A 15,776-nucleotide genomic window follows, 5' to 3' on the forward strand; every position below is an offset into this window, starting at 1 on the left:
TATGTGCTGTATATGTAATATGGATCATGATTTAACCTATTCATGTTAGCAGGGCAGAATTGTGAGCGCCTCCCACAAGCTGAGCACCGAGATGCGATGCAGCGATCCTGCCCAGTGCCGACTACGAGAGGCACCGCGTGAGGCAACAGGGATCGGAGTGAAACTGTGAGTAAGGGAAGCTGGGACGGGGCTGGCTGTAAATCTATTGCTATAGTGTACTGGACGTGTGTAATGTATATGTAGTACATATATACAGCACACACCTCTACTACACTCCAGCAATAGAGTTACAATTCTCCGCTGCGAACATGAATAGGTTAAACCATGATCCATAGTACATAACATGTAGTTGTACTATGGATCATTTAAAGTCACCTGTCCCTTTAAGAAAAAGTATCAGTAATTGGTATCGGCAAGTACATGAGGGGATGTACTTGTACTTGGGCCTGAAAAAGTGGCATCGGGACATCCCTAACTTCAACACTGTGAGCAACCCCCTTCCCTAGTATATAGAATAGATGAGTAAACAACCTATCAGATTTTACTGAGATAACTAGGCATATTACCCAGTTATCTCTGAACTGCCTGTACAACCAAAATCTTGTCACAGAGCACAGAAAATTCAGGAACAGCCGATAAGTAGAGAGTGAGCAAGGGTGCTCTCTTCCCCTAGCCTAGAATAAGACATGATGTAACTGCTAAGCGCATTGGCAATGTGCAGGCTCAGGGTAGGAGGCAAGCTCTCAAGTACCCACAAAACCCTGACAGGTGCTAGCAGGTAAGGTTCAATGACTGGAATAAACATATAGCCGGAGGTGATCAGAGTCACTGTAGGCAGGTTCCAGAAATGGATTAAAGTTCCACGTGGCTCTTTGCAACAGGAGCAGCAGCGGGGAAATGCTTGAGGCCGTATGGCAGGCAAGAGAGTGTGGAGCATAATTGGTCTACTAAAGGAGTATTCAGAGACTGGGAAAATAACTGGGGCAATGCAAACGGGTCTGCACATGGAAAGCACTCTTGCAGGTAACTTTTACGAAAACAGAGCCTGGAAAGCTCCCCACGAGGAACCTGGGGCCCAAAGGTCACTTCCAGCCAAGCCCCACCAATTCCCAATTTAGAAGGGTGAGGATACAGTACTTCAAGGGGCAACCTCCAGCATCGGATGTAGTCAAGTCTTAATTGGAGAAAGTGAATGGGAAAAAAAAAAATTGCTAGAAAAGAAAAATCATAGGTTAGTCTTTACAACAGCAGAACTAAAGAAGAGACATCCACCTTTCTAGAACACTAACAAAAAAACTAGGGCCAAACTGGTAGTAAAAGGGGTTATACCCTGGGCTATCCTAGTTTTTTTTGTGTGCCAGTCTCCAATCTTTCCGTTATCCCTCAAAGGATGCAAAACAAATACTTTTTAGAGCCGTACAACCAAACAGAGAATATTCATAATGAAGAAAATACATGCAAATATCTCAACTCAAAGTCAACACCTTTTGTGCTTGCAAAGTAGCTTCCCTTTGTTGCCATCGTTTATAAAGGCCGAAGAGAGGAGTAGCTCCATCCACCCACTGAATCAGTCCAGATCGTGTGCCAAGGGGTGTGACTGAATAGTGTCTTGCACGAAAATGGGGAGACTCTTGACCATTAATCGTTGCAAACATAGTATTTACAATAGAGAGGAACTGCATTATGCGCTCATCAAGATGCAAGTCTTCCAAACCTGTTAGAAAACAGAATGTTGATCATGAACATAATAAATCAATAGAACACTATAGCTTAAAAAGCATGAGTGTATAATACCACTCCATTACCTTTAAAAAGATATGGGTAGTTTTTGCCATCAGATCCCAGAAAGATGAACTTCTTTGGTTTAGTTTTTGTAGGTAAGATGGTGATCGTGCTGCCCACACTGTGAATTGTGATGGTGTCTCTGTCTGACACTTCCCCTGGTAAGGCTATCTCAGTGCTGGTCATAGAAGCCAAGCAGGGGCTAATTTCTTCAAGGCTTAACAAGTAGCTTGCACGTTTCTGTGCTCTTTGCTGCAAGCTTAGCATAACCTGCAAAGCAACAGAGTAATCTGTCAGTGTGAAATTTCAATAACAGAGAAGTCATATACAGAGTATAATAGTAGAATAATGTGCAACATGGCACATTCACATCTGTTTTTAATTGGTAGAAAAGGCCACAGCATGAGAAAAAAAAATGATCACCTGCAGTGATCACCTAGCACTGCAAAAGAGAGAAGTTAAGGGGTGGATAGAGCAAAAAGGCTTCAGTGGGGTTGGATAAACATATCTACTGGTTTATTGAACTTCAGCTTCAAAAGTATAAAAAAAGAGCAATTCTACTATATGCAGCATCTGGAATTGGACCCTGAACAGGCTTTCATCACTTTTAAGAGGAACCATACTAAAGCCAACTGGGAAATTCTTGACCAAATGTGCAAGAATGTGTTAGAATTACAACCCCAGAAAAGTTGGGACACTAAAATCTAAAAAACCCAAAATGCAAGCATTTTTCAAATCTCATAAACCCGTATATTATTCACAATAGAAAACATTAAATGTTTGAACTGAGAAAATGTACTATTTTAAGAAAATAAAAAAAGAAAAAGGTAATTTTGAAATTGATGGTAGCAACGTGTCTCAAAAGAGCTGGGGCAGGGTCATGTTTACCACAGTGTAGCATCCCCTCTTCTTTTAAAAACACTCTGTAAACGTCTGGGAACTGAGACCAGCTGCTGGAGTTTTGGGAGAGGAATGTGGTCCCATTCTTGCCTAATATTGGATTCTAACTGCTCAACAGTCCTGGGTCTCCTTTGTCGTATTTTTCATTTTAAGATGAGGCAACTATTTTAACTGGTGAAAGGTCTGGACTGCAGACAGGCCAGTTAAGCACACAGACTCTTCTATGAAGCCATGCTGTTGTCATAGATGCAGTATGGGGTTTAGCATTGTCCTGCTGAAATATACAAAGCATTCCCTGAAAAAGTCAGTCTTGATGGGAGCATATGTTGCTCTAAAACCTGGATATATATCTTCCAGCAGTGATGGTGCCTTTCCAGATGTGCAGCTGCCCATTCCATATGCACTAATGTACCCCCATACCATCAGAGATGCAGGCTTTAGAAGTGAGCGCTGATAACAAGCTGGAAGGTACCTCTCCTCTTTAGTCTAGAGGACACAGCGCCAATGGTTGCAAAAAGAATGTCAAATTTAGATTTTTCTGACCACAACAGTTTTCCACTTTGCAACGACCACTTTAACCCCTTCGTGACCAAGGCCTTCCCCCCCCCCCATTTTTTGCACCCATGTTACAATCCACATTTTAGGCCTGAAAATTTCTTCAAATCCCCAAACATTATATATTGTCTGAAAGTCAAGACCCTATAGAATAAAATGGTGGCAGTTGCAAAAAGAAACTTGTAAAGCCGATAGTCAGCTTTACAAGTTTAAACAGCGTCCCAAGCTCCCTTTAAACAAGTATGTCATATTGCAGCAGACTGGCTGACTACCAGTGATATGTTTGTTAAGATTCTTAATTTACAGGATGCAATACCAGAGTCACATTCTAAAATCATAGTTTATAGACCTGGTTTATACTATACGTTTTCAAATACCTGCTTAAAGGGCAGCCAGCTGTTTCCAGGATTAGCCGGATTGGATGGATTTCGAAGCTTTTCTAGAGCATTTTCAATGGCCTCCCCATAGGTGTCCTGGAACCACTTTTCATGAGGTGTTTCAGCAGGTGTTGAAGTAATACTACAAACGTGCTCAAGGGCAAATACAATAGGTTTCATGAGTGCGGTGTGCTTTTCACGCATGATGGCAATCTTCTCCTCCCTACAGAAAAACCACAAAAGTCCATAATGAACGATTCAGTATATTCAGGGAGAATGCCAAAAGCACATGAATCAGAAATAAGACACGTTTAGAAACAAAATGTTATAGTAACATATAGAGGTAAAAGTATACATACACTAAAACACTCCCTTTTATTTTTTTACCTCATTAACAAAATATATGATCTAATATACATTTCAAAAACATCATCAGCTAGCCAAATATGCCTAGGCGTGGATTTTGCACTGCTGTAATTAGTCACCTTTGTCACCACAGGCACTGTGTGAGCCTTTCCAAGGCTGGACACTTACAAGTTGCTCCTTTCTTAAATAAAACATTTTTACCCATGTAAAGTAGAAATTCTTCCTAGGAGCAGACTTCACAAGGTGTCAATTACTGCTTTTACCTATAACACATTGGGGGCACAGAAGACCACTGCCCACTGGGATATTACCCTGCACAGAAATTTGAGATTAATCTTGGTGTCCTCTGAGATAGGAAGTTGCATGTGGGGCACCTTGAAACTATTCTAACCATACATCATAGGGATGGACCGATACTAGTATCGGTGCCGGTTCCTGACTAATCAGGAAGCCGGACGGCACCTTATGACTCACTGTCCGGGTTCCTGATTAGTCAAAGGCAATCAGGAAGCCGGGTGACGGGTCTGGATCCGCCGCCCGACTTCCTGATAATCTGGGCACACAGCACCAGTACTCGGTATCGGCGAGTACTGAAAAAAGTATTGGTATTTGTACTGAAAAACCATTATTGGTGCATACCTAATACATTATCTAAAAGCAGTAATCTCAAAGTACCGGCCCGCAAGCCGGTACTATGTGGCCCGCAGCCAGCTCACAAGTCTGGTACGCGGTCACGGACCGCGTGCCAGACTTGCGGGGGCAGCTACACTGTGTATCTGTTGGATGCAGACCGCATAGCTGCTTCTGTCGGCGGCTCTGATAAAATTATATATAAAAATCTAGATCTATAAATCTATATATAGATATATATAGATATCTATATATAGATATATGTGTGTGGGGTATTTTTTTTGTGTGTATGGGGGGTGGCGTAGAAGTGTACTAGGCTCCATTCACACCTGAATCCTTTGGTTGCAAATAGGGTTTTTCTGCATCAGGAACATGCGTTTCCTGCAGTAGGAATCCCTAATCTGGCGTTTAAAAGCAGCAGCTGTCACCTATTCAAGTTAATGATCAGGTGACAGCAGTTGCTTGTAAACGCCTGCACACCGCATGTAATGATACGCGATATGATTGCATTCGGTTAGGAATCAATCACTCCCCCTGGACGCAATGATTGTGCATCCAGGGAGAGTGTTTTCTAAACCCATGTAATATCACAATTACATGCGGTGTGCAGGTGTTTACATGCAACTTCTGTCACCTGATCATTAACTTGAATAGGTGACAGCTGTCACTTGTAAACACCAGATTAGGCATTCCTGCTGCAGGAAAACGCACCTAAAACATACAGATATGAATGGGGCCTTATTGTGTGTATATTGTAGGAATGCACTGATACCGGTATTTCGGTATCGAGTACCGATATTTTTTTTTCAGTACTCGCCGATACCGAGTACCGGAAGTCCCATTCAGGGAGCGTGTAATGACTCGCCACCTGGCTTACTGATTAGTCGGGTAGCATGTCAATTCTCGCCACCCAGCTTCCCAATTAGCAGGGAAGCCGTCCCCATGCTTCTCGTGACTAAAAGCATGGAGCGGGCTTTCTGGCCAATCAGGAAGCCGGGCATCGCATCATTACACGGTGCCCGGCTTCCTGATTGGCCAGCTTCTCGTCACTAATGAAGAGGGAGCACGAGTACGAGTACTCGCCCAAATACTCGGCATCGGCACTGATATCAATACTAGTATCGGTGCATCCCTAGTATATTGGGGTCCGTAGTACCAAACCGGATATAGTTACATTTTATTTTAAAAAGGTATGAAATTTGGCAAGCGGCCCCCATGGGAGATAAAAATGTGTCTAGTGACCCCCGAGTGAATTGAGTTTGAGACCCCTGATCTAAAAAAGGGACCATGCACTATCTCTCCTAAGGATGTTTTTTACATGTAGTTGATTTGGTATTTACTAACCCAAAATTAGTATATTTCAGCTCTTGCTTTGGTCCAAGCAATACTGTTACACAAAAGTAGAACAATCTCAAAAAAAATAAAAGGAAGATAGTCTTTGCAGATTCCATAAACCTTTGGAATCAGTACTGCCTATAGCAAGAAGATGGGATTAATGCCCAACAGTTTGTCCTAAAAAATGAACTGCTTGTGCAAAGAAATAAATCAGACAGTACTCAAACAAGTTGGTGAAAGTGGTTGCAAGTGACCCAATACAGATACAACCACCTTAGAATTACAACTTTAAAGTAAATATAAGTAAACATAAGAGCAACTACATACTTTCTCAGAGTATTGTTGTTCTGCACCCTTTTGACTTCATCCTCGAGCTGCTGAATGCGTCGTAGAACATACATGTGTTGCTGTAGCAAGACACCCAGCCAGAGCTCATCCCAAAGCACAGTAACTCTTCTTAGTTCCGCTACCAACATCTGAACCTGTAGAAGTGTGGAAAATTACCAAGCAAAGCCAACTATATTGTATCTACCAATATAAATAATGATAGATTGATATACCTACTGTAAAAGCTGATTAAGAACAGTTTTTATACAAACCTGCAGAACCATGGTAGGGTTGGCACACGACAGCTTGTCAACAATTTTACTGTAACAATCTTGCATCATTGCTTGGTCTTCATTCAGAATATTTTTTAATTCCTCTCTATTACTTTCTTGTGAAGCTGGTGGACTTCCATCACCACATTCCCCACCCATAAGCTCATCATCCTGGATGTTAGCCAGTAAAGTGGGAATGGCTGATGACAACTTGGTTCCTGTGACAAAACAAAACAGTGAAGATAAGCAGAGAAAAACAAAGCACTCAAGTCCCACTATTGTGGTACTGTTTGCTTCAGAAATACAAATCTCCATAGCTTGCTCAAACGGGTACATTAAAATGAGAACTATGAGGTGAGTGATTTCCACTCACCTCATAGTTCTAGCCGACCTGTGACAATGAGACTGTCGCAGGTCGGCTCAGTAGATCGGGAGGTGAGCGAACAGATACTGGCGTTCACTCACCTCTCTATCCTGTCTCGGCTCTCTGCCGTGAGAGGGGAGGGGTTGGATTCCACCGTCCCCGCACCGCCAGCAGACAGATTCCTCCATCCACAATAAACCATGTGGATGGATGAATCGCTTGCTGGGCTACTGTATTCTGACAGCCGAGGGTATGCCGTTGTCAGAATACCCAAAGAGTGTTGGCAACCAAAATCAAGTAATTGAGAAAAGAAATGGAATGGCCAGTGAGCAGATTTAAAGGTTTAATAAGAAAAGTGCACTATTTAAAAGTCCACCTTTTAAAAATAAATGCACATTTTCGAAAAAGAAGAAAATATGTGCATTTGCTATTTTGTGCATTGGAGCCAGTAAAAATGCAACTGCAATCAGTAGACCATATCAATGGGAATATGGGTGTAACATAAAACATGGTCTTAAATGTAAACTTGGCCTCTAAGGTCACAATAGTTATTTCAATTAATAAAATTTCTCTAGTCACCTTCCAGGACAGCATTAGAGAGATAGGCTCCTCCCACCGGAACAGGAAACACATCACCCACACTTAGAATAAAAAGGAGCACAAGCCTAGCACGCCTCAGTTATTTTGTGTTTCCTCCGGCCGAGCAGGACATCGTAATGTTTGTTGTTTTCCTTAGGCCTTCGTGCTGGTGAGCAGGGGCTTCCCCCCGACAGGGGTACAGCAGAGGGTCAGTGGACCCGGGGTACCCAGGAAGGGGGGCTTCCTGGACAGCCCCAACTGTCCGAAAGAAAATGCCTGTGGTTTACCTGCACAAGCGTGTGCAGGGCAACTTGACCTGTTGGTGTAGTGGACTCAGGGGAGTTCCCCCGGGCGAAAAACCTCTGCTTCAAAATGGTGTGCTTTTTCTTACCTGCAACGGTGGGGTCTTTCGGGGATCCTGGCTCCGGAAAAAGCCGTCAGTACAAGAAACAAGCAGAGTTTCTCTTCCCAACTACATTGAACAGCAGCATACATTTTACTACTAAAACAGAGGTGTGCTGCATGAATACTGACCTGAAGACTGGGATTCATTACTCAGCGAGATACTTCCCACAATTGCTGGGTAGAGGATGAGGTGCGGAGAGTCATGTGCTACTCGACACAGTAGACTGCAAATACTTTGACGAACATATACCTCAGGATGGTTGAGACGTGAAAAAAGCTGAGGTATAATACCTACAAAAATCACAATACATCAACATTTGCAGACAGAACTAAATCTACAATTTAACTATTTACCTTATCTAAGAGAGTAACTTGCTAATGTAAGAGTGGAACAAACACTACAACTATCATATTAAAGCAAAGCAGCACCAGAACAGACCATTTAGCTTACATAAGTTGCTGGGCCTTTTCTGAAAATATCACACATCTTATTAAGGACAAGGATCACCTGAGCAAATGTTACAATTGTTATTGAATAATTCTACCTATATTACCAGTCTTTATTACCTGTCTACTACCATGTGTCTTCAGTCTGCCCCATTACTACTCTCTCCAGTTCCAACTGTGTTTTTTGGAACTGTTCCCTGAAACTAATCCACTGGGCCTGCTAGCCAGTGTGAATGTAACTAGTGAACAGCTGCTGAAAAATGTCTTGATTCTATTCACTTCAACATGGTGTTTTTTGGGTGTGTTTTTTTTGAGACCGTAAAAGTAAATATAAAAAGTTAAATACATTCACACATGGAGAGAGCATGTCTACTGCAACTTTCCTCTACAAACCACAAGGACCGAAAAGCATCCTTTATTGATGTTAATCCTACCCTACAATGTAGTGTGAATGAAAGGTTGAAAAAAACTGATGTAAATAGCACTGGAAACTAAACTTAAACAGGTACCTCTCCAGGGACCAGTGGGTGTAGTCTCCAGCCCCTGCTCCAAGTACTGTCTAAGTTCTCCAGCATGTTTAACTAGCAGTCTTAAAAGTCGCAGAGTTGCCATGACTATTGCATCGTCTGTGCTTTGCTTGGAAGAAGTATTTAACTGCAGGCGAGGGTCATCTTCATCCATAGAAACCTAGGAGGTTTAAATAAAAGACACACTTAAGACAAAAATGTTTCTAATACTTCAGTGTCTAAATCTAGGCTGTAAAACACCACTCTAATAAGCTAAACAATACAAGACACATACCCTTCCAGCATTTAGCTTTAAGAATGTGAAATATGCACTGCAGGATAATTTATACAGACTGAAAATCCGGTCCACAACTTTCCGCCAAAGTTTGATGAGACCCTCGGAGGCTGCTTCATCCAGTTCTGCCAACCAAGGGCAGCTGGTCAATAGCTGCCTCCAAATGACATCTACAGTATCGTTTTCATTGTTCCCCTCACTCTCTGTAATCTGAAGTGACAGGTCTTCATCCTAAAGACAAACACACATAAAAAAAAAAGATGTAATTCAAGGAATATTTAAAGATTTTAAACTAACAGAATGTCCAAGGCATAACAGAGGGCAAGGAAAAATAGTATTTTTGTACTTTTTTTTGTAACATCCTTTTGTTAGAGTCCACTGAGGGACATAGAAAGTCTTTCACCTTTGGGTTATAGAGCTGCCTACAAGAGGATTGGACATTGACAAAAAAAAAAAAAAACACAAAAGAAAAAACAGGCCAGTCCAAAATTACTTCAACTACAAGAATTTCTCAGTTTTGTAGGAAGCAGCACCAAGAGAATGATCATAAACAGGGATGGGGCCCGAGTCCCTAAATGGACTCCAAGAAAAAGATTTTAATGCAAGTTCAAAACCCTATTTTCTGTCTCATCTATTGAGGAACAAAACGTTTTTCACTTTTGGGACATCCAAAAGAAGTTTAACTAAGGGGTGGGTAACACAGCAAAACAAAAACTAAGAGGCTCAAGAAAACAACAGAACTGGCAGCAAAAGGGTTAAAAGACCCAAGACTGGACACAGCACTAGTAGAAGCAACAGGCTGGCTCCTCCAGTTGCAGAGTTGTGCATACTGCATCGATAAAAGCCCAAACAGCCTCTCTTAAAACGGACCTTTACCCATATTTTTTAAAATGAACACACCTTTAGAAATGTTCAGTAATGACAATCTACAAACACATACTTCTAGATAATTGTCGGCTTTGTATTCTTTGCATACCTTATTTCTCTTTTCTTACCCAGTCTTCTGACAGTGGCCATGTTTACTAAGGGCAGATTACTAGCTCTCCTTTTACTTCCTGGATATCTGGCACATGTGACTAGGACATGTGACCAGGACATGTGACCATGCACATCATCTCAGGGAAGCAAAATGCCTTTTCCTGAGATCTCATGAGATTACAGATGAGATTTCCCAGCAATGCTCTGCTGATGACAAGGCAATCCCAGTGTGCATTGCTTTGCCAAACTGAAGTCATTTTGCCCTTTGAAAGCAGGAAATAAATGCTCCGCAAGTGTATTTCAAAATCACAGCATTTTACACCTGACATGTCAATGTCATTATTAATCATCATATATGGGATGCATTGGTAGAACTTGATTTTCGAGTGTAAAGGTGTGCTTTAAGTAATAGCAGTACATTGAGACTTCTCAGGGGCAAGCTCATCAGTCTCTGCTGGCATTGGTTTAGAAGCCGCCAAGGCATGATTGTAATAAAAACCTCATCTGAATGGGTTGAGGAACCAGCCACACCTTAACAGAGCTAAAAAAAAAACAAAAAAAAAACCCCAATGATGGGATAGATTTTAGAAGTAAAGTGACAATAAAAAAAATTGCTGGGGAGATAGGGATTTCTTTTGTTTCCCTATGGCTCTATAATAAAAAAAAAAAAAAAGAAGGGGGCAGCTATCTTACTAAAAGAATCTTGAAGAAAAGGAATAAGGTAAGCTTCTCACAGAAGAGATTTATATTTTTCACACATTACTGTGTAGAGGTTAGGAAACAGATTTGGCATACTATTTTGTGTGACACTTTGGTTCACAGCACAATCATTTTATTTGTTAATAGAGAAAGATATTGAATGGTGAAGGAGAATGAGAACCTTCACCACTGGTAGACTAAAGCAGCTAAAACATTAACATATTGAGTTCAATTATTGTTTGTACCCCAGCAGTATCTTAAACTGTGATAAGCAGAGGTTGGTTATCAGAGTAAAAGGTCCAAAACCAAAAACACAAGATTTACATTTGCCATCACACAATACTTTGAATACTCTAACAAACCTGTATTCCAGCTGGCCGACACATTGCCTGGCCCAAGATTCCATATATTTTCTCCTTGTCCTCATCAGACACATTATCTGGCAGTAGGCTTTGCATTTCTGATTTCTCACACTGTAATAATTTTACACCTTCACCTTGACTGTAAGAAGAAAAAATTCTGTTACGTAATTTCCGTTACATAAAACCAGATTGATTAGATCAATACTTAAATAAAATGAGAAACCACTTGAAACACATTCAAATACACAAGTGAACTGTAGGGCTGAAACTCATCGATCTTGACGATAATCATTATCAACGATTTTTGTCGATTAGTTGATCTGCACTCAGATCAGTGGGGATAGGAGGGGACATAGACCCCTGCAGCCAGTGCCCAGTGGTGAGAAGAGCTCCCCACTGGTCTCTCCTTCCTACTGGGAGCCCGCTGCATTCTGTGTCCACTCCGATCCCCGCTGCTCTCCCCAGCCTGTATCGACAGGGACACCAGGGCTGACTGCTGTGTCTAAAACAGACCCCTGGCATTTCCTTTTTGAAATATAAAAATAAATTGAGGACACAGTCCTCAATCTCTTTTTTTCTGCAGCCTCAGCACTCAATGAATGGAAAGCACTCAGTACCCTCATTCATTCAGAAAGGGTTGATGGTAAAAGATTTACTATCAACCAGTTTCTGAATGGGGAGAAGCCGCTGTAGTGAGTGCTTCTCCCCATTAAATTTGGAACGGAATTCAGGAAAGGGGAGAAGAGAATGTGAGAATTTATTGATTGTCGTTAAATCGAAAGAGGGATTTGGTTTGCCATTGTCTATCAATGCTATTAGTGAGTGTGGGTGCCAGGAAAGAAGTATATAAGCAAGAACACATGGAAGATGGAGATAAAGACCGCTGCAGACAGCAACAGCGGGGAGAAGAGATCATCAGCTGTGACAGCCAGGGAGAGTCCTAATGCAGAGCGAGAAGGAAGTGGAGCAACTCAGGATGGAGAGCAGAGGATCGGTAAATATGTGAAATATTTACTGATCCTTCCCTGTGAAGAAAGAACACAAGAGTGAGCAGTCGTATTAGTAAAAAAAGAGAAAGCCAGTCACCAGGTAGATTGCCAGCTTTTTATACCAGGCAGTTTTTCTTAAAATCAGATCTGGCTCCATTAGCTGATCAGCCAAGTCTACATCCCCCATGTGCCTGTTGTAATTCCTTATGCAAACAGGCTTGGATTGTGCTCTTCCTCGGACAGTGACTTCTGACATTGTTTCATCATGGATGGTGGTGATCATATGAACATCTTTACTGTCCTTAAATGTTAACAACTCGGCTTTGCACTCTCCTTTACAAGATATCTGGGTAAAAAAAAAGATCTGGGAAAATCTTTGGAATTTTTTCCCAGGGCATCACAGGCCAGAGTCTCAAAACAATTCAGCATCTGAAAAAAATGGACACTGCTAAAAAAAAAAAAAAAAAATTGTCCAGATAAAAGGTAATAACCCTTAATGAAAAAGGGGGTTATTAAGCCCCATACAAAATTTCCCACTTGTCCCAAGGAAGTCAGGACAACCAGGAGGGTACAGGTGACAATGTTTCCCCTCATATAGCCGGAAGGCAAAGGTATGGCCACTTTCGCTCTTGCAAAGTTCATAAAACTTTATCCCATACCGGACGCACTTTAAGATTCAAACAATATATCCCCCTCAATCGTCCTTTGTACATGAGCGATTCATCTATTGAAATATTTTGTTTGGGGATATATAGCAAATGTTTTTTGCGGATGGTTACCAGGGGGCAGATTTTTATAAAGCCTGTCATACTGGGGATGATTCATTCTGACAGAGGCTTTAGTCACTGAAGTGGAAAAAACGCAGCAGCAACTCATATCTTGCTCTGGGCATGATTTGAGAGTATATTGGGGTAGAGCAAATAGGGTTGGTCCTCCAGAAAGCATGGATTGTAGGTTTTTTTTACAATCCTAATGAGCATAGTAAGAGCCCAGAATTTTTTCAGTTCAGGGACATCCATGCGATACAATCTATGATCTCTAGCTATCATGCTACTTGGATTGGCCTCAATTTGTCTGGGACATAATCTCCTCCCAAATAGTACCCCATAAAAATAAACCCATATATTGTATAGGGGAAGAGCCACTGACATCTACATGAATGCCTGTGTTGGCAGTAAAAGAGGGGATGTAAGGCTTCTCATTCTGTGGAGCTCCCTCTCCACATTAGGGGTAGCACAGCTTCTTTTAGCTGTCGGCTCACCAACAAATGACATCACTGGACGTGCAAGTAAACTGACCTGCGTCAAAATCCAACGCAATGTCAGTGCTGTTCGAGTCGGAGGCCAAGAAGGCATATGCCTGCTCCAAATTGTGTTGCATAATTTAGCAACACAATACTCATCTACCTAACCTACAGACCAAATTACTATTTTTATTTATTTATTTTTTCATAATGTCTTACCTATCTACCTACGCAACTAACGGACATACAGACTAAATTAGCAAAAAAGCACAAAGAGGGGAATTATCAAAACTGGAGCAGACAAAATCTGGAGCAGTTGCCCACGGCAACCAATCAGCATGCACCTTTTATTTTCAAACGTTAACTCAACTGTAGAGAGAAGCCGATTGGTTGCCGTAGGCAACTGCTCCAGATTCTTCTGGTCCGGTTTCAATAAATGTTTTGCTAATAATGGTCCGGGATCATCACCGTTCGCCAATATAATTTACTTTTGCAATGATGGTCCCAGGCCGTCATCGGTCCTGAAGGAGTTAAACAAAATAGGTGTACCAGTGCTCAACTTAGGCTCTATGTGGAGACGACCATATGACATGTGCCCAGGAGATGCTTTCTCATAAAGCAAATGTACGTACAGCCAGCTTAAGTAGGGTATACACAGTTAGAATCTAGAACAAATGAAATTGATTTGAGAGTTTGTTCGACTTTAAATAGTTAATGCAGTGAAATCGGTCGATTTCAATCACATTGATGAAAAATTTGAAAGAGTATGTTGGAAAATGTGTGAAAGTTTCAATCTCGCATGGAGCTCCAGACTGAGGGCGATTGATGTTTATTTTGTATTCCTTCCATTTGTGAATTATCGTTCCAACAGTCGCTTCCTTCTCACCAAGCGGCTTCGTCCATTCCAGCCTTGGGCAGGTCTACAATCTTATTCCTTTGACAGCTCTTTGGTGGCGGTGAGGTTTGAATGGAAGAAAGATTCTGTGGACAGGTGTCCTTTATATACATACCGAGTTGTCGTTAGGAGCACCAAAAAATGGGAGAAGTTGCCAGCATCTGGAGCCTTTCATCCCTGCCTGGCGCCGCTCCAGGCTCCAGCAGGGGGAGCGCGGGGGAGCAAGCGCCGGCTGGCAGGGAGAAGCTGCAAGCTTCAGGATGGCCGAGCGGTGAGGAGATCGGAGCCGCTGTCATCCTGTCAGTTTCCGGATGACAGCGGCTGTGGGTGGCCGAACGGAGGATCGATAAATATCATTGGTATTTGCCGATCCTCTGTGCAGCACAAACACCGGAGTGATCGTCTGATCACTCCAGTGTTTGTAAATAACTGGGGACACATAGGGGGTTATTTGCAAAGCTGCCGAAGGCAGCCATGTGATTAACCAGCCCGAAGAGAAGTGACCTGAACGCTGTTCGGCTATTCACTTCAGGCTTGTACAGCTGATTTCAGCCGTACATCGGCTTGCTGCGGCTGGGTTCGGGTGGGCTGAACATGCCAAAGAGAGGAGCCTACTGCTGGAATAATGCAACTCCATCACACCTTTGGGAGTTGCATAATCATTGACCAGCCTACCGCTGAAGGAGAAAATGTACGCAATTATCGCACGGCCTACAAATTTAGTATCACCATCTTTTTATTCTACCGGGCCTGCGCTTTCAGAAAATATATGGTTTGTGGGGTCTTTTACAAACGCTAGCAACGCAACAGTTATCAAATCAATGGGAAAAATTCCAAAAATGGTGTGGCCAGCTGAATTGAAAAATTTTTCAGAGGGCTTGGCAGTGAAAGGGTTAATGTGCATGTATACTGAGTGGCCAGATTATTATGATCACCTGACGTTTGTAGGCAAATTAGCTATAATTTTGCGCTGAAGTTGCTAGAGGGCCAGACCATTATAAATAGGGAAGCAGGTTGTTTACCACGACAGTAGAAGTAATTTTATTCTGAAGATATGGGTAAACAACGCGATTTAACAGCCTTTGAACGTGGGATGATTGTTGGCGCTCGGAGCCATGGAGCGAGTATCAGCAAAACAGCAGAATTCGTTGAATGTTCAAGAGCAACTGTTGTTAAAGTGTTTAAAGACTGGACTGTCAGCCAAAAATCTGGGTCTGAACGTGCGAATTGTGGCCGTCAGCGACTAGTCAATGTTAGGGCAGAACGGAGAGTGACAAGACTGGTACAAGACAACAGAATGGCAACAGTGCAGTGTCAGATTCCTCGCATCACCTTTCAACATCTCGTGGAGTCACGAGGCGGCCCAACAAAGTCATCTCGTGGCCCAACGAAGTACTGATGGGGTGGTTATAATAATCTGGCCACTCAGTGTATATACAGTGTACTTGCACATTATGGCAAGTTACCTCT

General features: G+C 42.2%; 1 protein-coding gene across 1 annotated transcript in view; it reads right to left on the reverse strand.

Annotated features, from left to right (window-relative positions):
- SMG1 (SMG1, nonsense mediated mRNA decay associated PI3K related kinase) overlaps positions 1 to 15,776 on the reverse strand; it is a 168,755-nt gene that overhangs the window by 62,873 nt on the left and 90,106 nt on the right. The window contains exons 33-41 of the mRNA XM_018572528.1: positions 11,180 to 11,318; positions 9,141 to 9,371; positions 8,849 to 9,026; positions 8,022 to 8,183; positions 6,545 to 6,762; positions 6,273 to 6,427; positions 3,615 to 3,837; positions 1,806 to 2,052; positions 1,485 to 1,714 (exon numbers count right to left, since the gene is read on the reverse strand). Coding sequence (XP_018428030.1) covers positions 1,485 to 1,714; positions 1,806 to 2,052; positions 3,615 to 3,837; positions 6,273 to 6,427; positions 6,545 to 6,762; positions 8,022 to 8,183; positions 8,849 to 9,026; positions 9,141 to 9,371; positions 11,180 to 11,318 — 1,783 coding nt within the window. The remainder of the gene's footprint in view (positions 1 to 1,484; positions 1,715 to 1,805; positions 2,053 to 3,614; positions 3,838 to 6,272; positions 6,428 to 6,544; positions 6,763 to 8,021; positions 8,184 to 8,848; positions 9,027 to 9,140; positions 9,372 to 11,179; positions 11,319 to 15,776) is intronic.

The sequence above is a fragment of the Nanorana parkeri genome, unplaced genomic scaffold (assembly GCF_000935625.1).
Source record: "Nanorana parkeri isolate BGI_ZX_2015 unplaced genomic scaffold, ASM93562v1 scaffold2060, whole genome shotgun sequence".
Lineage (NCBI taxonomy): Eukaryota > Metazoa > Chordata > Amphibia > Anura > Dicroglossidae > Nanorana > Nanorana parkeri.